The 24442-nt window shown below is 41.8% G+C and overlaps 1 protein-coding gene across 1 annotated transcript in view; it reads left to right on the top strand.

The window, feature by feature from the left end:
• The first annotated feature begins 815 nt into the window (after positions 1-815).
• The window catches only part of PREX2 (phosphatidylinositol-3,4,5-trisphosphate dependent Rac exchange factor 2), a 218198-nt gene continuing 194571 nt past the window's right edge, over positions 816-24442 (top strand). The window contains exon 1 of the mRNA XM_084848048.1: positions 816-1209. Coding sequence (XP_084704174.1) covers positions 1069-1209 — 141 coding nt within the window. The 5' untranslated portion in view covers positions 816-1068. The remainder of the gene's footprint in view (positions 1210-24442) is intronic.

The raw sequence follows: 24442 nt of genomic DNA, 5'->3' as shown, positions 1-24442 counted from the left end.
GCCTTGAACTCATGGGGGCCAGGTGAGCCAAGAAGCCAGTAGGTAATACCAACCCCACAAAATGGACTATACCTAAATTGCTTGTCTGCACAGGGCTCCTATTCCTACAACGGATGGGCATATACAGCTATTATCCATTTAATTCCTTATTTTGTATGACTTCTGCCATGAGATCTTAGTTCTGCAGAATAAATTGCTACATAGTTCAGCTAATTGATTTCAGGAGGCATGTAGGATACTGTACACTAACTAGATATGTACTTCTGTACAGTAAACTGTAATTATAGCTTCTCTAACAGATCCTGTTTATACTTATGCCTATGCCTTTTATATATAATACGTGAGGTGGGTGGGAAAATGTCGGTAGGAGGCACGACCCGTGACTGACTATTAAACACGAAGAATAATAAACTCAAGAGCCAGAATCTCAGCAGTCTGGCTCGTTTGAGGCACTTTAAAGCCGCAGCCTCTCAAATGGGAGATCTCCAATTAGCCCCGAACAAACTCAAAGCGCACAAACTTGTGTGTGAAACAAGCTGCCGTTGGCACGCAACCGTTCCCAAGGTTGTGCTTCCTTTTGCTTTTTCCTGAGATTTGGCGCAGGCCAAAAGGGGTCGGAAGGGGTCGGAGTCACATGGATGCAAAGCTTTTGATTAATGTCCAAACGTTGCTGCTGCTGCTGCTGCTGCTGCTTGAAGCGTCCAAATCTCTCAGTTAGTTGCACAAAGAGCGCAGGGAGCCGGTGACCGCTCACTTCCTACAGGCTGCGTCCCTCTTCCTTACTGGAAGAGGACACTTGGGGCGGCGGCGGGCGCGGGGGAGTGGAGTTGCTTCTCTCTCCTCAGCAGCGGGGGAAGCCCGACGGAGCGCCTGCGACCCACAGATGTCCAGCCCCGCTAGGGAACCGAGCGGGCTCTTTTGTTGTCTTTTCTGAACTTTGGTGGACGAACCCTTGAGGCAATTCCCCCGCCTTTCTCCTGCCGGTCGCCTCAGACAGGAGAAGGAGCTGAGCAAAAGTTTAAAAGGCGCTCCTTCTCTCTCTTTTTTTTTGGGGGGGGGGGCAGAAAAATGACAGAAGAAAGCAAAGGGGAAGGGAAAGGAGAAAGCGGGAAAGACCTGGAGAAGCAGCTGCGCCTCAGGGTGTGCGTTTTGAACGAGTTGCTGAAGACGGAGCGTGACTATGTGGGCACTTTGGAGTTTTTGGTGTCGGTGAGTTATCCGCATGATGCTTTTGCTTTGCGTTGCTGCCTCAGACGCCTTTTCCTTACTTGTTGTGCACAAACAACCTCTCTGCCTCCCCCTCCCCCTCGCCAAGTTTGCCAGCAGAGAGCGGGAGGGCGATGCCATGAAGGAACTAAATCTTTGGGGACCAATGTGAAAAGGCACGGACGAGTTAACATTCCTCCCTTGAGACACATGATTCTTTGAGTCCAGGACGATTTGGGGAGTATTGTGGCACCTTAAGAGGCGCGACTGGGTTGTTTTGTGTGTGGCCTGAATTTTCCTTGGTTGACTTTAGCATGTTGCTCTTATGCGGCACAAAATGATGAAGTTAACACTACCAACCAATAAGACACTTCGAAATCTCAGCTTCTCTGAACACCCCCAAATCAGGTAACTCCTCTAGGCAAAAATATTGAAAAGTAGTGAATGATGTTTTCTAAGTTCAGGTACATTTGGTTGAATGGTGTTTGGGGGGATATTAAGTATTGAAGTGTAGAGTTTCAACTCCAAAGGCGCCACAGTCTCTGTATTTACAATAAACCTTGAAACACAGTATTCTGGCAGGGGGTAACAGAAAGAGCCAGAGAAAGAGAGAGCAAAGGCTTGGGGGTAGGGGGTTGCTTGATCTATAGCAGCTGTTCAATATTAAAGCCACATGTAGCATTTACCCCTTCTTCTTTCTAACCCCCCCTTTGACATAATTCTGTTTAAAAACTTGTTTTGTAATAAGTTGATGAGTGATGATTGAAATATGTTAGTCATGACTAACTTAAATCCCACTGATTTTTCAGTGGGCATATTCTAGTATGACTAAGTCTAGATCCAACTCTATGCATTGCTTATTAAAAACAACAACAACAATGCACCTATAAGGTACACATGTTTTATGTAGCACCAAATAGTTGCCATTATAATGCTTGTTTTATTAGAACTTACTGTAAGAGAAGAGGCTTTTGCACTTGGATAAATCAGCCTTCTGAAAGAAAGAAGGTAGATTTTCCTGAGCACGACTGTAATAGAAACATTACCACCCTGCCCCATTTTCACATTTGTTGGCAGCATCACTTAAGAAGTTTTAGGGATAAACAAATCTCAAGTTGTCTGCTTAATTTTGTAGAGTGCCTGTCATAATAGTCCTCACATTTTTTATCTCTCCCCCCCATCCTGTTTGAAAGGGAAATCTTTCAAACAGCGAACTTCCTGCTTAGTTTTCTGAGATCTGTGAACTTTCTGCTTATTATCATGGAAGACAAAATTCTTAGCTTGGCTTCTTGGCAAGAAGAAGAATAGAGATGCTGAAGTAAAATATGTTCTACAGAGTAGTTTTGTAGTCAACTCCATATAATTATGATAAAGATACACATCAAACTATTTGATTTGTAAAATTTAATTCAAATTTACTATACTGTTTTGTTATTCATCTCCTTTTTTTATACAAAAGCTCACTGTTAAGGGTTTGTGGCTTCTGTTCCCAATCTAATGTACCTGAAAATTAGTTAAATGGTGTCAAACAGTTAATAAGCCCTGGATTCTAAGAAATCTTGTTTTAGGACACTGACTTGGTTCACGTGATCATTTTCAGCCACCCACAGGCTCCATTCCAGAACTCAACCTCTGTTCGTAGGTTGTTGTGTCATCCAAACCTGGCAAGGGTAGATTGTTGACATGGTCAACAAACCACCCACAACTCTAAAGCACCCCCCACTAACAACCCACTCGCACTGGGTTTAAATGACAGGACAACCTATGAGCAAAGGTTAGGTTATGGAATGGGCATCTGCAGCTATGTAGTGCTGGCAGGTTGCACCGGGTCTTTGCTCTTATACTTTTATTGGAGTTGGGTCCCAATCTGCTGCTGCTGCGGGGGCAGATGCAGCAGGAGGAGGGACAGAGGAAGGGAGTGCGGGCAACTGGTGGCTTCCTCTCACCTACCATGCAGAGCCAGCCAGACAAAGTGGGTAAGAGAGGGAGCCTGAGGCAGCTCTGCAACTCCAAGGTCAGCTGCTCTCCTCCTCAGCAGGGGAGGTGGGAGAAAAGAGGCATGTGGGACCAAAGTCACCTTCCCTCTCCTTGGTGTCCCCTATTCTCCTCCTCAGCTTCTCTGCCTTCCACTCCCTGAGCAGCCACCATGCTTCACAACTTGACCATCCCCAGCCAGCCCCTCAGCTTCCTGCCCCTTTTCCCACCCTGCTGCCTGTCCCCACTCTGTGCGTGTGCACCTGGCAGGCTGCGTGAGGTTCGCTGCCATTCTCTTCCCCTCTGCTGCCCTTATCCATTGTCCTGCAGCACTGGCCAGCCATTCAGGTCTGTTGCTCCTGGCCACCGCAGCAGCAGGAGCAGGCCAGGGACCACTGCCACCATTGTCTGTCACTCATACTTATGTGTGAGGTTAGCTGTGTATGGGAGAGGGATTCTAGTGGGCTTGATGTGCAGATGTTATCAGGGGATCATGTTTGAACACCATGCAGTGAAAAGTTTTCAACAGCTGTTTGTTTGCACGTCAAGTTTGTCCTTCAAGGTGCAGGAGGGGGCCTAGAGTTGAATCAAACCCCTCTGGTTGACAGTAGGATCCTAGGCTTGTTTATTCAGGAGCAAGTTCCAATGTGTTCAATGGAGTACTCCCCTAGTGAGTGTAGTTATGCTTGTAGCCGTGTAGGTAGGGATGGCAGAGAATTCCACCACGGACCCCAATGAGTCCGTGGCGGAACAGAGTACTTACCTCCACCTCCCTGCTGAATCCTCCCTGGCCGGATCCTCCCCACCGGTGGCCCCGTAGCACCAGCGATACGGCCGCCATTGCTGTGCCATTTTGCTGGCTGAGGGCTCACTCCGGACGCAAATGGCGTACTGGGCACCATTTGTGGCCGTAAAGCTCTTAGATTAAGCTAAATGCAGGCATAAATGGCTGCATTTAGCTTAAACTAAGGGCTTTACGGCATCTGTGGTTTTTTCGGGAATAGGCTAGCCTATCGCATGAAAAACCACAGATGCAAATGGCATAGCAGATGCCATTTGCGGCTGTAAAACCCTTGGTTTAAGCTGAATGCGGCTATTTATGGCTGCATTTAGCTTAATCAAGGAGCTTTATGGCTGCAAATGGCACCCAGTACGCCATTTGTGTCCGGAGTGAGCCCTCAGTCAGTGATACGGCATGGCAATGGCGGCCATATTGCTGGCACAACAGAGCCAGCAGCCAGCTCCACGGAATTGGTGTGGAGTGGAGCCGGCTGAAGAGGATTCCGGGGGAAGGGACGGATCGCCTCCCCCCAAGGACGGATTCCCCACCAGAGCAGCAGATAGGGAGTCCGCCCATCCCTACTTGTAGGGCAATCCTACTTGTCTATTCAGAAGTAAGTACCATTATGTTCAATGGGATTTATTCCCAAAAAAGTGTGTAGAGGATTGCAGCCTTAAAAGGGTTGTGGGTCACCATGGAGTAAGTTCCATTTATTTTAATGGGGCATTGCTTCACATCTGGTTGCAATGGCTCTTCATAATAATTAATAAATATACTATGATTATATTACTACTACTACTACAACTACTACATGTTTCTTGAATTAAAAAGGACTAACCAAATAATATTTTCTAGCAAGTTGCTGGACATGATTTTGTGTGTGTGTCTGTGTTTTCTTTTCAAATGGATCTTTTAATAATTTTGAACTAGGGTGACCAGATACTCCAAACAAAGTAAGTGACTGAAAGCTCATTTGTATTGTACTATCTTACAAGGTTGTATAATTTTAGAAGGGGCGTGGCTGTGAGGGGGCGTGCTGTGAACTCTATACTTCTGAATTTGCCACTATATTACTGGGTGCCTGGCACATGCCATAAACCACGGTGACTTATTTAAGCGACCGTGGCTGAAAATAATAGTGCGAATCCACCCACGGTTTGCCATTCCTGATTAATGAAGCTGTTGAGGTAAATCTTGCATCTTAGTTCTGGCTGCCGGTGTTGTTATTGTTGTTATTGGTAGTACAGTCTGTGAGATGAAGAAAAGACAACTTACATTTAACATCTATAAAGTTATTAGTGTATGCAGGCTAACTGGAGTTTCAACATGTCAGCTAAGGCTCTGGTAAACAATGAAAGTGTGTAAGACCTACTTATTCCAATGGGATCTGCATGCACATAAACTTGTCTAGGAGCAGGGCCTGAATGTGAATGGATGGTTCATCTATTGCTCTCTTATAGTGAGAGACCATAGCTCAGTGGGAGAGCACAAGATTTGCATGCAGATGGCCCTAGGTTCAAGGTCTGGCATCTCCAATTTAAAAAGGAATATGTATTAGGTAATGCAAAATACCTGTGCTATAAATCCCAGAGAGTGTCAGCCAGTCAGAGCAGGATAAGTATGTGGCTTCCAGATGTTGTGGACTACAACTCCCATCATTCCTAACCATTGGCCATGCTGGCAGAGGCTGAAAGAAGCTGGAGTCCAAAAACAACTGGAGGGCCAGCAGTTCCTCATCCCTGGAGTAGACCGTATTGGGCTAGATTTACACATAGTCTGACCAGCTGAATTGGCCCTTAGAATTAATTTATCAATTAGATATATGGAAACTTACAAAGAAACTAAGTTCTGTTTCAGGGAAATTAAAGTGTTTTTAAGGTTCGGGGGTGGGGTCAAGGTGGTCCTATATTAAATTAAAAATTAAATTCTAAAGGGATCCCAGCTATACTGAAAAAATACAGCTACCAATATTCTAGAATGGTAGAAGAACTAGAAGCTCACAGTTCACGGTCTGACCTCTTCACTCTGAACCTCAGCAGTCCCTGCCCCCTCCATTAACTCTCACTCAGTTCTTCCCTCCACAGCAAAGTTCAGGTCCCTAAGGCACAGCAAGTGAAATGGTGCAGTTGGTTGCTGGGTCTAGAACACGACCTGCATCTTTCCCTCTTCTTTATCTGTTAGCTTTGATTACAATAGCAGTGACTGGGTTTGCATAACATGCTAACCCACACTCAGTGGTTGAGTGTGGGTTGTTTGCTGAACCATGGGTTAGCATGTTGTCTGAACCCAGGACGTTTTCCGCAGGGTGGTTTGTTAACCATGCAGTGTGGTTTATTTTTCTTGAACCTTAAGAACCTATGGTTTGTTGTTGGGTTGTTCAGGGTGGTTAACAAGCCACACTGCATGGTTAACAAACTGTCCTGTGGAAAATGTCCTGGGTTCAGACAACACAGTAACCCACGGTTCAACAGAGAACCCACAGTTGAACAACAACCCACACTCAACCGCTGAGTGTGGCTAGTGTGTTGTGTGAACAGATGCCCCTCTTTTGCTTGATTATCCCTGGGGTGGGGTGGGGTGGGGAGGGGAGGGGAGGCTTAGTCCTCTCAACCTGGCCAGTTGTGGGGAGGGCATCTAGCCTCCTCTTCCTCACTCTTCTGGTGTCCCTGCTCTGTTGCCGAATCCTATTGCTTTAGTATAATAAACTCAGCTCTTAGAGAGCTCACCTGTTTGCTTACCTGTTTGGTGGTGCTGAATGTTCTTATGCATATTAGCTCTGCATATCAGTGGGGTTATTCTGAAATAAATAGTCTGAGAATTGTTGCCCCTGCCTATAATTATCTACTTGATCTTGTTGCCAGGCCTACTTACCAGGAAGTAAGCCACATTGAGCTCTATGGAGCTTACTTCTGAGTAAACATGCATAGTATTAGTCTGCACAAGTTTATTTTATGTAGGATGCTAGTAGTTGCCAACTACTGAGAAAAGGGTAGAGGGTTGGGTAGGTTGTACAAAACCTTATGCATTTTTAGCAATAGATTAATTAGCATTATGTTAGAAATATGAGTAAAATTTCCATAGAATTGGAAATTTCTATAGAAGTGGGGAGTAAAGACTGGAGAAAATTCTGAGAAATTATCTTAATCTAATATTTTTGATGTTTTGAACCTTAATATTGAGGTTATTGTGATTTCTGTGAGGACCAACAACATCAAAGTCATGTTGGTTTCCTTAAAGATGGTTCAGTGCAACAAATGATGCCCTGTCCATTACTAGAGGCATTCTATTCTTCAGGGCATCTTCAAAGTCTTCAAACCAGTCAATAAATAAATTGCATTGTTCAGACAGAGGTGATGGCATTTCAGCTGCCTTATAGTGCTGCTTTAAGGGGCAAAATCTAGGGACCCCAGGGAGTTGGTTGAGTCATACATGTACAATGCAAAGGTAGACCTGAGCCAAGCAGGATCTATGCAAAGGTTACATTCATATGAACAGATAGTGTGCTTTGGTGTCATGGTCAATAGTTATGATATATGAAAAGCAAGGAATAAAGGAAAGGTCAGAGGCAGGAGAAGGAATTGAACTGTGTGTGTTGGGATGGGGGACCTAAACAGCAATAAATTTGGATGGCTTGGACACTGCCAAAAAAGGAAGCCACATACATTTATGGTAAATTAGAAGCATGCTCAGGACCACTTTCTCTGAGTATATACTTGTACCACTCACTTATTTTCCAGGAGGAGAGACAAGCTATCCCTCTCTTTCCCTACTCCCGGAACATTTTGCTGCTTCTCTTTGTGGGTGAGAAGAAGGATTACTTATGAGCAAACATCTCTGCCTGGTATCCTTATTCATAAGGAAATCCATTGACATGGAATCTTTCCCAGCCACATGTTTGTCCCATTGAAGGGCTACAATCTGTTGGAGGAACCCTTAACTGAGTGCAGGTTATTATCTTGGTGTACAAGATATGTTGCATAAGAACTGGTTGTCAGTTCCTGCTGATTTTGAACCAGTGACCTTCTAGCTGCTGAGCTAACATAAACATTAGCCCTTTATCTAGCTCCAGCTCTAGTTCCATGATGTTCATATATACTTCCAGGTTAAACCTAGCGACTTTTCATATGCTCGTATGGAACCTAGCTCTTCTTTGGTACAATGTGTTTCTTGCCTTGGTTGATCCTATGTGCTTTGATTAAGCCACCTTTCTAGCGCCTCTAGTTCCTCAGTACCCCCCCCCCAAAAAAAACTTTTCCTCTGACTGAAATTCTGATTTCAATCTTATCTCATCTCTGATAATGGAATTTTGATAATGTATGAGGCAGCTTGCCTGATTTAACCACCATTATATACTGATTCTCCAGATTGCAGTTGAACTTTTGCCACCAACTTCATTACAGCTCCAAGTTCTTTGGAGCAGATTGTGCTGTAACATTAAGGCAAAAAGAGTGGTCCTTAAATTAATATACTGGAGGTAATTAAGACTCTTCAAAGCAGACTCTTGCTTACATTGAAAAGCTGAAAGCATGCAAACATAAACACACATCCAGTCCCTAGACCTAGTAAACAGGAAGTAAAAATAAACATTGAAGTCTTAACCCTAGAAGTTAAAAATGCTTGTGCAGGATTTACAGCAATATCTGCAACATGTATCTTTTAGTTGATAAGAATTCACATTAACTGGTGGCAGTTCTAGAAGAGTAGCTGTATTAGTCTGTTTCAGGAAAAAGACTCTTATGCCATTTTAAAGATTAACAGATGCATCAAATGTTATCCTTGGTTGGCAGGTACATATACATAGATGGGTAAAGAGAAACAATCCATACACAAGGGCCAAAAGATGTTTCATGGCTTTTTGGTCCCACTGTTTACAATTTTTTCCTCTATACTATACTCCTGTGTGGAGGCCCAAGCAAGGGGCGGGCGGGGGGAGAATGGGTACAGTATACTGGTACCTGGAGATCCAGCCACCCCCTCACCCTCTACCCCAGGTTGCATATTACTATGATGAAAAACAGGCTAAATTGTAGATCATGCTTGAAGATATTTGTGGAAACGTATTTTCCTGTATCCGCATACCTATTGTCCAGATCTTGGGAGATTTCCTTGAGCTAATCCAAAGCAGTTAGCAGAAACTGAAATGGCTCAGCCATTTCTCTAGAACAGAGAGTGTTTCCCTTTCTGACTATGCACTCTTAACTACCAGTCTGGGAGCCAATCTACATGTTACGCCAATCATACAGTATGTAGCTGAGGCTTGTCTTTCATTTTACTCTCATGTAAATTTGTGTGGCTCCAGATTTGGATTGAGACCATGGTGTTCTGAGAGGGGTGGGTTTAACTTCTCCCCTACCTAGTTTTCCCCTGGAATCCCTCCCCCACACACACACACACTGTGGAGTTACAAAAAAGAAAGTCTCCATTGGAGTGTATAGAGGCTTCCCCCTTTTTTTTTAAACCCACCCATGAGTGGGTGGAATTTCGGGGGGGGGGAATGGGTGGGGGAAGGTTAAGCCCGAACCAAATCAGGGCAACACATGCTTACACAAGAGTAAAATGTAAGACAAGCCTCAGCTACGAGATTAGCATAACATCTAGTTTGGCCCCAGTGTTCCCTGTGCATAGACAGGGAACACCGGGGCGGCGGGGACTTCTCCCTTCCACTGCCTTTCCATGTTTAAAACAGCTTCTGTGTTCCTAATACGTTAGAACAACAACAGCGAAACTGTTTTCCAATCTTGGTTTTTTTTAAAAAGCAGACATCTGTGCATGTCAAGTTTTGAATTTTAAATTCACTTAAATCATAATACCATCATGACTACAGGAATAAATGGAATGTTCTTCTGCTGCCCTGATACTCTCATCACCTGCTGCTCTCTGAGTGGTCATTTTGTGGAGGGGGCTTGGCTGTGGGGCCCTGGACTTTGTCCCAAAGTTTCAGCCCTAGACACACCACTGACGGGATGGGATCATAGTATGTGTGTAGGAGGGGACTGGTTTTACACATTTGGTCTGGGACCCGAATCATACTTGGTCCCTACGTGAGTGTGTGTGTGTGTGTGTGTGTGTGTGATCGATCAACCAATGGTGCCCAGAGGAAGGGGCAACTGAAGCAGTTTGCTAAAAGCTTCCCACGAACTAAGGTTATTTGTGTATTTGTGTTTGAAATAGAATCATGGGAATTACTGGCTTAGGTAATTAACACACTTGCATGCATAACAGTCTGAATTATTTTTACTCCTTTGGTCAAACCTAAAATGTAAAATGTATCCTTGAGAGGCTGGAAGGGAGGGGCCTTCTTATTAGCTAGGCCTGCACAACTGTAGAGTAGTCTGTCTAAACCAATCGGTAAGGTAAAATCTTGCTATATGTCTGGACAGCAATAGAGATAAAGTTTAATCACAGGCAAGTTTATGATTGGCCCAGGCCAAGTAGCTCTTGTTACAGGTGGCAGTTACTACAGGGAAAAGGGTAGGAGTGGTGCGAAGCTGGATTTTAAGCAGAAAAGTCAAGCCTAATGGAGAAGCCAGAAGGCCAGCAAGCAGGCCACTGTCAGAAGACCTGTGAGGCACTCAGCAAGCCCCAGGAAACTGGTAGGAGAGTGCAGCTCTGCCAGAACTGATTTGGAATTTGAAGGAGGTGCTTGGAAGAGAAGCACAACTGCTTTGAGTGCCATTTTTTGGTAGAAAGGCAGGGTACAAATCAAAATAAATAAATAAATCAACAAATAATAAAATGCTATACATTCAGAAAAGGTAAAGTGGCATAAAGTGTTGCAAGGCCTGCTTGACATTACCCTCTCTCAGAGCAAAATTTGCTATTCCAGGGATTACATTCTGCCTTGATGATGGTGATTGTGGGCTGTTCCTTTCTACTGTAAAGTTTATCAGTAAATACAATCAAGATCTGAACTGCCACCTTGCAACTGTTATGGGGCATTGAATGGCTGGAGAGAGAATGTGAGCACACTACATATCTTGGTGTAGTCACAATAAGTATTTGACAGTGTGTGTCAAGAAAATACTAAATACAATTCTTGAGTAGATGAGAAATGCTTGCTACTATGGAATCGTCATTAACTGCATAAACTTGTTTCTCTTAATCGGATTTTTATCTATGTATTAAAAAAAACACCCCTAAATTATCCAAGATACAACACTAGAGTTGTTCTGCTGTTATTATCCCAGTTCAATCACTGACTACTTGCTGAAAATCATCTACAAATCCCTTACCTTTGGTTATATGTATTGCGTTTCTTAACTTTTTCATGGCCACGGTTTTGCCAGCTTCATTCTGCAATTATAGATTTCCATAGTCTTGCCCAAATTGTTTTTGCTATTATGAATCCATGTGTTTGACAAGTGTCCTGCTGTGTGTATCATTTTGTGTTCAAAAAGCAATCTATATCCTGTCATTACTTCTATAATGCAAATGAGCCCCAGCAAGTAGGGAAGTTATATACTTTGATTATGTTATATACAGCTTTAATGAATTTGAGACACACAGCTGATTCTTGTACGTAGAAATGAAATAAGGACCTAGAAAAGGAATTCACTCTGAATTCATATATATCAGGGATAGCCAGTGTGGCATAATGAGTAGGGGTTGGCAATGTGGTGCCCATGGGCCCCAGTGCACCCAAGGACATCTTCCTTGGTGCTCAACAAGATACCCTCTCCCTCCCACTATTGGGCAGGTTACTTGTCCTTTGTGACTAGCCACCTCTCCCATGGAAGCCATTTTGTGGTAGTGCCCAGGATAGTTTCTCAAATTGCCAATGTGCTTATGGGGCCAAAAAGCCTGCCTCCCCCTGGGTTAGAGTGTTGGGCTAGGATGGAGAGATATGTGTTCAAATCCCCCCTCAGTTATAAATCTTACTGATCTTGGGCCAGTCAGCATCTTTTAGTGTATCCTACCTCACACTGTTACTGTTAGGATAAAATGCAGAGTGGAGGAAGAACTATCTAGGCCACCCTGTACTCCTTCTACTAAATAATATATATGTAAGGCATGAATGTAAAGATCCTACTATCTCACCTGGATTTCATGAAAAGGGGAAAAAAGGAGCTGGGTGTTGTCAGCATACAGATGACACTAACTCTCAGTTCTGCAGATGACTTCCCCCAGTGGTTTTGTATAGATCTTAATGCATAGGAGACAAAACTTGACTGTGAAGAACTGAAGTATTCTGACAAACATGTGTTTAACTCCATATGCTTAACATTAAGCTTGGTCTCACACTTTAATATTCTGCTTTCCCACTTGATGTTTTTTATTTAGATTTATAATCCACCCTTCTAGGGCCTTTTGTTTGGTAAAGTCTGGGTCACAACTAAATATGAGTTAATAAAAACAGGTTTAAAATGTACTTAGATTTATAGTCCACCTCTTCTGAGAGCTAAGGGCAGTATTCTTTCAAGCTTATAATTTTACATTTTAAATGAAAGATGATCCCTGTCCTATAAGGTTGATATTTTCCCTCTTTCCACACCAGCTGCTCACCTTCTCATTAAAAAAGAGTTTCATGCCTTCAACCAACTATAATCCTTTCTGCTGATTCATGCAGAGTCAGTTCAGATGTTTGGTTTAGGTGGCACAGTCCTCTCATAGAACTGTACCACATCAATGCTGCTATGAAGAGATGCTTATTACTTGCCAAATGGAGGTTTTTCTAACCTATAACCCCCCATACATAAACCAAAGTAGTAAAGTTTTGTGAAGGAACTAATTTAAACCAGTGAACGTTTTCATAGGATCTAATCTCTCCAGTCCCAATCCATTCATAGATGCATTACTACATCATTGATAACATCTCTTATCAAATTCTTTCTACTCACTACTGCTCCTGAGTCCCACCTCCATGAAGTCCTTTCCTTCCTTATCTCCACTTACATTAAGACAAAACATACAATTAAATACAGACACACATTTTATATGCTATTACTACAAAATTCAAAGTACACAGCATTCCCCCTGACTCTTGTTCTGCTTCTAAGTTCTGATTGCCTGAAGTTTGGCAAAGAGATAAGTTATGTGATCAGGAAGGAACAAGACCAGATTAGGCAGTGTAAGCAATGTATGTATGCATTTTAATATATATATAAGTGTGTGTGTGTGTGTATCATATGGCTGACGAGTGGGTAATGCTTTATGCAGATGGGGTTGACAACCACTGTCAGGGTTGCCTCTGAGCGCAGGGAGTGGGAGAGTAGTTCAGATTCTGAAGAAGAACCGCCAGACATGGGGGAGGTAGTTTCCCAGGCTTGTCCAGACATGGCTAGGCAGACTCCTCATGTTTCAAAGGTCCAGCTGGATGGAGAGGGCCCCTCTTCACACACACCCCGTGAGAGATAGCGAACAGGGAGAGGCGAGGTTTGGAGAGCCTGAATTTATAGATGCCAGGTGCAGACACAGAGCCAAGAGAGAGATGGCCGGGGTGGAACTTAGACCGTCTACCCAATTGGCCCGGTGTGAACAGCTGCACTTAGAAGCCTCACAAGAGAGAGGGAGACCTCCCCCCACTCCTTAAGTTAGGCTAGTGAGACTGTCTTTCTTCAAACGGTGGGCAGCTTTTGTAGCTATTCTTTTGAACACCCTGAAGGCATTTCCTTTGTAGACTGAGAGTCACTGAGAATTTGCATCTGTATGACCCATTGCAGTAATGGATTAAAAGCTGTAGATTGAAGCCTCTTGTCTGTGTTTGATTTGGCATTTGAAGGGGGCAAAAGGAATCCTGACACCCATATGGGCTAGGATGGTTTTCCCCATGTTCCTATTTTCTGTCATAACTCTAAAAAAAACTGTCAGAAAGATGGTGCCTTTTCACCCGCATTATGTTATTGAGCTTGCATTGACCCAATGCAAACCTCATGGATGTGGTAACAATTAAGAATATCAGTTAGAAGCCAAGGTTATGGAGATGAAACCTGCATATCTGTACAAAACCTGACAAATCAATAGGTATGATGAACTACTCATAGAAACCCAAGTAAAACTTGTCTTAAGTACTGGTTGCTGAACTAGATATATGTGCATTATAAACATTTAAAGGCCACACAAATCACTAATGAGGCAAATATTTCTATGACCAGTATGTGTAAGTGTTAGCAAAGAAAAGTAAATTAACTGAAGGATTCATACAAACAAAATAGATGCACTGTGTAGGATTTTTATTTTAAACTCACTGCCTCACTAGGGATTTAGTGGCATTCAGGATTCAGTACTTAGAATTATAGCAGTACTTCTGATTTGGTAAGTCGGTCATCAGCCTCTAAGGACAATGAAGACCCTTTAGGAAGGTTAGATCTTGAGATACACAGTGGGCCTCTTTCCTTTCCTACCAGCCCTTTATCTGAATGGACTGAATGCCTCCTTTCAGAGGACCCTCAGTGATCCAGATCAGAGTTTTTGGTGTGACAGTACCCTCACTGCCCTATCATCCCAATGCAATTGTGATGTTGAAGAATTTGGAAATGGGGGACTTAGGAATATGAAATCATCTAGTTCAAAATTTCATTCTGCATTAGGAACTGAGCCCAGATCCCTTTGAATTCGGGTTCAGCTTGTAAGGAGGTTCTCCCCTTCTGCTACTAGCCTGCCATCCCTTCCAGTTTTTCCTTCTTTCCCAGCAAGCTTACCCTTCTGAATTGAATCAGGAGGCACACTCCCATGCATCTCAGCAAAAAACTATGCTCTTATGCATGCTTAGAAATGTCGAGGCCAATTAAGGTGAGGCCTGTCTCTAGCAAGCCCTCCCTACTGTTGGTTCTTCCAGAACATAAGGGAAGGAGGCTTTGCACCAAGAGTTCCCTACTACCACCGCTGCTGTGTGAATGGGAAGGGAAGGGGAGCAGGGTCCAGGGATTCACGAGGACATGGGGAGCTCACATAGGCAGAGAAATGGGGGAGATGATGTCATTTTGAGATGATGATGTCCAAACTTCTTGTGGTTTGATGGTGGTTTTCCATAAAAGATAATAATACTAAAAAAACGGTTTGGAGATCTCAGTTCCAAATCAAATTGCAGGGAGTTTGCTCATCCCAACAAAGGGGTTTCAAGAAGTACTGCTGTTTTCTTTTTATGATTTTTCCCTGTACATCGTTTTAGGCAGGGGTCGAAGGTATACTAGAGCAAAAGTTTATTTCTCACCTTTGAAACATGAATAATTAATCGGGACTCATGCTCCTAAGGGCTTCCCTACAGCTGTTCTTATTTACACTGGAGGACTGAATTAAAGTAATGCAATGTGTTTTTTGACCTCTGAAGACTTTCCCCAGTTTATGCAAGCAGAAGGTAACCTGGGAGTTAAATTTAGATTTCTTACAAGTTAGTTATCTTAGCATCTGTTCCATATCTCATTTAGAAACAGCCCGTAATTTATTCATAGAAAAGTTATTAATCAATTGCTATAGTAATTTGTGACTGCATAATGGCTTGCAAAATGACAGTGTTTTGTGAAATATTTTAAATGGGGAGGGGAAGAACTTCAGCTGGCTGTGCTTTTTGATAAGGTTGTGCGATTTCCTTTTCCTTTGCTCTGTAACACACCAGTTGTATGGCTGATAGATCATGTAAAGTCAAAAGGAAGTTGAGACACAATTACCATAGAAAATCAACACTTCTTACATTTGCTTCCAGTTTCTGCTGTTTTTAACTTCTCTACTGTGTGAGAAAAAACATCATGAATGGTCACTTAGTCACTCAGAATTAAATATCAGTAGCACCACCTGTGTTCTTTATTAAGGTAGAATAGTTATTTGTTTCCCTGTACATAAAAAAAGAAAAGGAAATGCAGTAAACCTTATTTGCAGGAAAATATTGTAATGGTGGACACTGGGTTGTAGTTCAACCAGGGGCTGGCAAACATTAAAATGGCCCAGACCCTTACAGTACAAGCCTGTACATGTTTACTCAGAAGTAAGTCACACTGTGTTCAATGAGATTTACTTCCTTGTACGTGTGTTTACGATTCCATCCTTAACAAAACGATCAGTGCAATTTTAAGCGGAGTTGAGGTGTGTGTGAAGTGGTGGATTGCCTGCCACTTCCAAAGCCCAGTGCCGGCCAGAGTTGGAGGTGTGGGGGAGGATTGTTACAGTTTCCCCTCCTTGGAAATTAATTCTGTCAACTCCTGGCTCACGTAGAGTGGGGGACACAACCCTGGGGCTTCCCTGCCACCATTAGAACACTTTCTTTCAGGGGCGTTGGCTGCCTATCACGAGCAGGAACACAAGTGGTGTCAGATGTACACCTTTGGAGATTTTCATGAGCATAACTGGGACCTCTATGTCAGACAGTACCACCTCCAGCTGTAAAGCTCTTCTCCACCTCTGCTGCCCCATTCTAACCCCTCTTGGATGGCTGTCTGAGGGAGTTAGGATTGCTCTGTGACTAATGAAGGGACATTTTTCTGATAATAATTAAATATTTCAGTACACCAAATCCACTTCTTTCACATTGTCCTTTCACCTTGTTGGTTGGTTTTTAAACATACACTTGAAGCTCTAGTTTTGTAATTTTAATTTTTTCGTTAGCAATTCAGCAAAAAAAAAAAATTAAAAATATACCCTTAAAAAGTGAAAGTTTAGATAAAGACACAGAATGAGTGAAAGTAGAAAGTTTACACTGGGTATCAAGGCGTACATATAGAATGTTTGTTATAGGTTATGTTAAGCCCATACACAACAAGTGAAATGTGATGGTAAATCTTTCTAATGCGTTAGAAGTCATAAATATAATTGAGGAGGTAAGAGAAAAATATAATTGAGAAGGTAATAGTAGAAAGCAAATTACTTTTGAATGGAAAACTCTAAGACAAATGTATGTACTATGCAAGATTGTGACATTATTTGAATGAGAAAGAATGAATAGTGTAGCAAAAAAGATAGGAAATTAACAGTCCAATCTTAATCACAGGTATTACAGAGTAGGCTCCATTAAACGTAGTGGAACGGTTCAGACGTAGTGATAAACTATGGTTTATTGTTATGTACATTAGTCTTGGGTTCATGCCCCCTTGCACAGCCACATGGAGGAGACCAGAAGTTTTCACTTCCATTTTCAATTAATCACAGTGTAGGATTATGTCCAAACCCTAAACTGTGGTACTTAACCTTAAGTATGGCTTGTTAAAACAAGCCAGCTTCATAAAGTTTGATGTTGGATTGTTTCAGTAAACCATAGTTAACTAACCTTAGTTTGGATATAACATCAAACTGTGGTTAGTTAAAAATGGAAGTGAAAATGTCTGATCTCCTCATGGCCATGCTGGAGATGGAGAAGTGCATGACCCCAAGGCTCATCTAGGCTCATTTGAGATGATAAGCCATAGTTTTTCATTGTGTCTGAATGGACTAACTTCAGAGTACTGTACTGCATGATTACATTTAAACTGGAGAATACTGTATCTATCAGAAGAAGGTACAAAGTAAAGTTACTGCAGCAGTAAAGAGCTTCCATAGCTTACATACAATGGGAGATTTCCTTAATTCTAGGTAATCATTTTCACGTGATCAATGCAAGTAGCTTAAAACCCAGACTAGTAATGCTTGAGAATTCTTATTTTGTCATCGAGGTAGGGATCGATCAACAGAAAACACCAATAGCCCAATCCTGTGCTTGCTATACATAGAACTGAGCTCAGGTCTCCACACTATGGCACAAGTAGGCTGCTCTTCCTCTTCCACTGCTGTTGAGAACTGTTTTCCCATCCCCCAAAACAGCAACAGCCATTGGTGCTGTTCTGGTGCTTGGGATAAATTTTTACACAGGGCAGAAGCAATGCACTAAAGATCCCTTTAGGGTAGGGAAGTGATTGTGGCTGCCATGATCTCATCACCAACACTGGCACAGCTCTGGTAAGCAGGACTGAGCTATTTAACACTGCTCTCCTTGCCTTGATCAGAATGCCATTTTGTGCATCTGTGGTATGTTCACATATTTCTTGTTCAGTTTACTTTAATCTGGGGATACCCCGTATTTAGTTGTGGTTGATTTTTGAAATTGGATGGTAATTGGTGTTTCCTTTCCTGGCAAAGCTTTACAAGACATTTATACTTACTACCCATGGAATTCCTTGCCAGCATAACACTGGTGATCATTATACCAGTTTCAGTAACTTGGCTCCAGAGAAGTCTCTTCAAAATGATAGAATGACAGATCAGAGATTTAAATAATGTAACCACTTATGCTTGCTTAGTTCTAATTACATTTTGCTTGTTTGTTGAAATGATGACATATAATTATGTGATTCATTATATGGTTGCAAAATCTATATTTTAATGTACATGATTTTCTATAAGTCAGTAAACATGCTGATTTTCCTTTCCGGAAAGAAGTAAAGAAAGAGGATTATATAACTGCATCTGCTTTTCTAAGTGTGAGGGTATGTGAGTTCTCTTCTCTGACCGACATAGCAGAATTAAAGGTCACTAACTGCCATGGCTTGGTCAGCATAACGCCACACAATGCAGAGCAAATGCTAGCATGAATTGTCTTAATTTACAGACTCTACAGGTATAGGTGGTTTCAGCTATTGCTAGGTTTTCCCAGTTCAACGTGTCATCTACATTAATAGCTTGACCTCCGAATGGCTAGAGTATGGGGGTCTTAACTAAGGGATATGTACACATACACAAACTGATATGAATGATGGAAGTATTGATGCCCCCCACTAGTTCTTGTACAAAAGCTAAGCTATGGGGAATAGCAGCAATGTATGTATGTATGTAGGGGATTGTTCTTGTTTTAGTGATAATGAGTTATCTTTTGAAGATGGTATAATGTTTTAGTAAAAACTGCCCTGGTTAAACCATCTGCTTTGTTTCCCAATGAGGTGCTTGGTTATAATTGACAGCAGCAGGACTCTTGCGTTATCTCTGCGTGTAGGATTATCTGTACCTTCACTCTGAAAACAGAATCTATTATATTTTGCAGGACATACATCAGAGATGTAGGTACAGATGCATACCAGTTTAAATGACATGTATCAAAACATACACTGCATGCTGCTTTCCAAATATATTTATAGAGGCTTATTGAAATTCTTAGTTATGGGATTGTTGAATATACTGAAATACTCTGCAACGTTCTATAAAGAAGAAAGGTCCACGAAACGTGTTTTATATCAACTGAACAAGATAAACCCAATGAGCAAGCCGCTTCCATCAGGTTGGTAACTTGGCACTAAAGAATTTTAGATATAATAATTTAAATTATACAAGAGGTACGTGTTTCTACAATTTTAAAACGCATTTTCATGGGTGCATCACATAAATTTGTACATTTCTATTACCACAGAAATTATTAAAGGGGACTTTTAATCCGCTTTAATAATTCCTAGTGGTAGTCTTGTAGTTGTGATGTTATTTACACCTGCTAACTGTGCATTCCATAGAATCTGAGTAATTTTGTTGGACTGAATACCCTTGGGACTGCAAGCTTGCCATATACCTCCTTTTTGGAATCAGGCCTTCTTACACTAATTGATTATAACAGGAACTGGGGTGAGGAAAGTAAGTCAGAAGTCTATATTTTGGGGTAGACTTTAGGAGCATCAGTGATGGAGAAACCCATGCCCAGTGACAAAGCACTGAAAAAAACACGAGCCAGGCAAGTATCTGTGTGAGGACAAAACAAATTGTACTTCTACATGAAAATCTGCTAAGGATGCAGTACATTAAGAGTTGAGTTCTGAGAAAGCAATTCTATAGCAGCTGTCAGGTTCTCAGCTTTGCTATAAAGAGATTAGGGTCCTGAGACTGGGAGGTCAGGTAATTAGAGATGGGTGTGTGATAGGCAAGTCCCCATGCAATCATCATGCTACTGTGTCGGGGAGGAGTCAGTGGTCATAATACATGTCAGCACCAACCACTTAGATATTGCTCTGAGGTACTGGAAACAAAATTTTGATTTCTAGGTAAGATGTTGAAGTAGAGGACCTCCAACATAGCATTTTCAAAAATACTACCTGTCCTACATACAGAACCAACTAGACAGTTAGAACGGCTGGTTTTCAGTGTGTGGATAAGACAGAGGTGAAGGGAGGAAAGGTTTAGATTTGTTAGGCACAGGGGAACATTTTGGAGACAAGACAAGCCCAAACAAAAGAGACAGACTCCATTTGAACTGCAATGGAGCCAGACTGCTGGCATTATATATCAAAAAGGTCGCAGAGCCGCTTTTAATCAGGGAGATGCCAACAGGAGCTGAAGAGCATCCGATATGGGACAACTCATCCCTTAGGAATAATGCTACAAGTGTTTCAGGTATAGTGTAGAAGAGATACTCTAGAACTTGACAATGAGCATACATAAACCAGTTACAGCATTTAAAAGGCCAATGAATTGTAGGAATTTTTTGTCCCAAAAGAGGCCTTTGGAAAGGGACGTGATTAATAGGTATTTATACACTGAAGCCTCCAAGCCAAGATAGGGAAACTGGAATGCTTGGAATTGAAGGGGAACATACATATAATAGCATATCAGAAATCAGGACAAACTTTGAGGATTTATGGGGTACAGTTATAAATATAAAATATATAGTAAGATAGGGAAGGTTTATAGGAGTTGGTGTTGCTGTGTATGCCAAAGAGGACATAGTGCGCAATAAACTAGAACACCTAAGGGACACAACACCTTTACAGAATAACTGTGGATAGAAATACCAGGCAAAAAAGTAATTTAGTAGTGGGGCTTACTATTGTCCCTCTGACCAAAACAGTGTCTTGATATGGTGAAAGAAATCAGGGAGATCTATAAAGGAGACTGGGTAAATGTACATTTGTGTCATGACAAATACATATGATAAATTACTGTGTCTTGGAACTGAATAGAATGAAGGCAACCCATGACTTAATCCGAAGTAGTGCCCAGGACTTGGTGCAAGATGTAATTATATCAAATTCAACATATATGTATATATCCACATGCACACACATGAAATCACACCCTAAAAATCCAGTATGGGCACATTTAATTTTGGCAGAGGATATCTTTTGACAAAATCCCTCACCAAAGATTCCTCATCAGATTTAGCTGTCATGGGAGAACAACAGAGTTTGAAGAACAGGAATCAGAAAGTAGGAATAAATGGGCAGTTCTGACAATGGAGGAATATAAACAGTGGGCTTCCCCAAGGATCTGTATTGGGACCAGTGCTTTTTAACTTGTTCATAAATGATCTGGAGTTAGGGGTGAGCAGTGAGGTAGCCAGATTTGCTTATGACACAAAATTATGTAGGGTAGTTGAAACAAAAATGGGTAGGGTGGAGCCCCCCTAAAGAAGCTGTTTCTGGGGGAATAACATTGAAATGGCAAATGCAGTTAAATGTAAGCAAATGTAAGGTGATGAAGACTGCAACACCCTAAGGAAATTTACATAATTGCAAAATATTTTTCTACTTGAGCTGTTGTATATTCCAAGGCAAAGGTATAACCATGATCTTTCAAAAATAAATAAATAAATAATGCATGCCACTTATTTTGGAACCTAATCATCTGGTTATCACTAGTCCTTGCCTTTATAAGAATTATATCCATTATTGCTACATCCTTAATATCTTGTTAGCAGTTTTTTAATTGTTGGAGAAGCAGCCTCCTTCCATATTTTAGCCAGACATGTTTTTGGTGCAGCAAGCACAAGCTGGATCAATTCATGATAGTCCTTCTACACATGTTCTAATGAACCTATCTAGGGTCAGAGAAGGAGACTGCTATGCAATGGTGTTCCTCTCCCGTGCATATTAGAATGTTTGAAACATTTAGCCATGTTAGAACATCTGAAAAGGGCTAAAAAAGCTATAAAAGGCAAGAAGATGTCCTTTTAAAAGTGGAAATCTTGCCAAAATGAGGAAACTAGCAAGTGTACATTGATAAAGAAAGGGGTGGGGGAAAGGAATTTTAAGATCACATTGCTAAAAACATGGAGGGCATAATCCTATGTGTATAGTCAGCCGCCTCTGAACTCAGAGGTGACCGACTATCCAATGCAGGGTTGGAGGAGCATGGTGGGGGCGGGAGGCCGGGTGGCACATGCTTCAGCTTCAGCTGCCCTGCATTTTTGGCTAGATGGCCGATTTCAGCTGTCTAGCCAGGGCGCTTTGAAGGGTGGGGGCGGGAGGCCGGGTGGCACATAGGAAGTGTTGTAACGGTGCTCCTACCGTCCCCTTCCCTCCCTGCCCCCAGGAACACCCCCTTTCCCCCCTGCTCTACGCTGCTCTTATGAGTGCGGAGCTGGGCACAAACCGCACTGCTTATGAGGCTGCGGGGGAAGGGGCAGGGAGTCAGTTTTCTGGGAACCGACCTCAAAACACTGGCTCCAAGCTTGGTTCCCAAAAAACCAAAAATCCTATGGATGTCTCGCCACTGTCTAGCAGCCATAGGATTGCGCCCTAAAATAATCAACAGAAGTTCCTTTAAATACATTAGAAGCAGGAAACCAGCCAGAAAAACATTGGAGTGGTAGATGACAAGGTGTAAAATGATTACTGAAGGAAGATAGGGAGATTGCAGGAAAGCTGAATGAATTGCCAGCTGGCATACATTTGAAAATCCTTAAAAGCACTCATATGTGAAGTTGTTAATCTAAAAACGCACATTCAACTTGTCACCAAAATATTGGTGGCTTGGAAGGTAGCCAACTAGTTTTTTAAAAGTGAGTGAAGAAACCCTTCCCTCAGGTGGCTATAAGGATCCATCATGGCAGGGGCTGTGCCTAAGGGTTTCAGCAGCTGTGCTGTCACTCAGACAGGGTGGGCACAATGTGTCCAATTCTGACAGCTGTATAACTTTGCTTGAAGGCTTTGATGTAGCTGTATCAAACTATGGGCTATTCCAACCCATGTGAAGCCTGGTCCATTCACTAGTTAAGCACACAGAAGTACAAGCCTTGCTGAAGAAGAATTAGCATGCCTTCTAAAAAGGGAAGTCTTGACTTATAGGGCTGGTTTCGATATACTGCTAAATCACAGCTAAATACTAAGAGCCTATCTTCCCGCTGGGCTTTTGTGCTCCCCCTTCCCTCTCCTTTGCATTCAGCAAAACCAGAAACTGGAGCATCTTCTGGAATACTTTCTACTTCAGGCTAGAATTCAGTAGCTTGGATTAAGCTGGTGATGAGATATTTTAGCATAGTTTTGAATGTTGTTACTTTTTTTGTGGAATGTTTATATCTGTTTTTCTGGGATATATTTTAATAATGTACTTGTGACCTTAGCACCATTTTATTAAAATGTTGTTAACCTGCCCAGAAGATTCAGGAATGTGGCTAGATAGAAATTTAAAAAGAGAAGTGCCATTAAATAATCAGAACTCTGGCATCTTAGTTTTAGTTTCCATTCTGGCATCTAATGAGAAATGGTCACCAGAAATTGTCATCTATTCAAGATTTTAGCTCTTGCCCCTGATGAAGCACATCTGTAGCTTTAACATTTGCAGAAAGTTATTATATGGGAGTAATGTTTGTTGTTCAGAGCTGCGGTGTTCCATCTGTCCATTACGGTTCCATCTGCCAACTGTGAAACAGGGCTTGAGTCCTGCTTGATGCAGCTGGAAGAAGGTTGGTGCCCCTAGAGTGCTTAAAGCTATAGATGCTTCATTCAGGTGAAGGACTTGGAGTTCTACACCTTTGCTTGCAACAGTTTTTGTACCAACTACTATCAATATAAGACAGACAAATACTTGTTGATCAAACTTAAAATAAACTTCCATATTCTGTTTTCAAGAGTTCTCTGTCTGAAGTAGGATATAGCATGCATAATAGTTTGTATTTTTCTTTTAACATTGTCTTCTCCTGTTTATGTTTTCCTTTCTCATTGTGTGAAATGTTGTTTATTAAGAATAGTGCCTGGAAATTGGTCTTTCTTATTCTACACAAGTATGTTAATTTCTTTCCATATACTATCACTCTGTTTCCACAGGAAACATTTTTCTTTTTGTATATTGAATAGACAACTGTGAATGTAGTTAGATTGACCTGAAAACAAGGGAAGGATTTTTCCTGTTGTTTTGTAATTGTTCAGATATTCAGTATTTGTGCTCTGAACAACTATGACCATTGTCATCAGACAAAGGAAAAAAGAAAAAGGATTATCTTTACATTTTTGTGTTTGCTAAGCTGGCAATTTCTCTTGAAAATACAACAGTCTCACCAATGTGTAGATTACTATTTCTTCTGGGTGTTTTCAGTCACATTTCAGTGAACTATTGAACTTCCACTTTAATTCTAGAATTCTGAAGTTTTAAAATAAGGCTATTAACATCGTATGTGTTGCAGAACTGCTATGTGAAACCCAAACTAAGTTTCTGTATTGTTTTATAAATGCTGAAGAGAAAGTACTGCTACTGTCAGTGCAGAGAATGGCAATATTTCCAAAACACTGTGGGGTCTTTGGATGAATACTGGGTACAACAATGGTTGCACACAGACAAAGAGTCATATTGCACCTAATGAAATAATTTTGTTTGTACCAAAAAGTTAAAAAT

This window comes from Heloderma suspectum, chromosome 4, assembly GCF_057233095.1.
Source record: "Heloderma suspectum isolate Gila_16-S chromosome 4, 16-S_ref, whole genome shotgun sequence".
NCBI classification, from domain to species: Eukaryota; Metazoa; Chordata; class Lepidosauria; order Squamata; family Helodermatidae; genus Heloderma; species Heloderma suspectum.
This window is presented reverse-complemented; position numbering and strand designations above follow the sequence as displayed.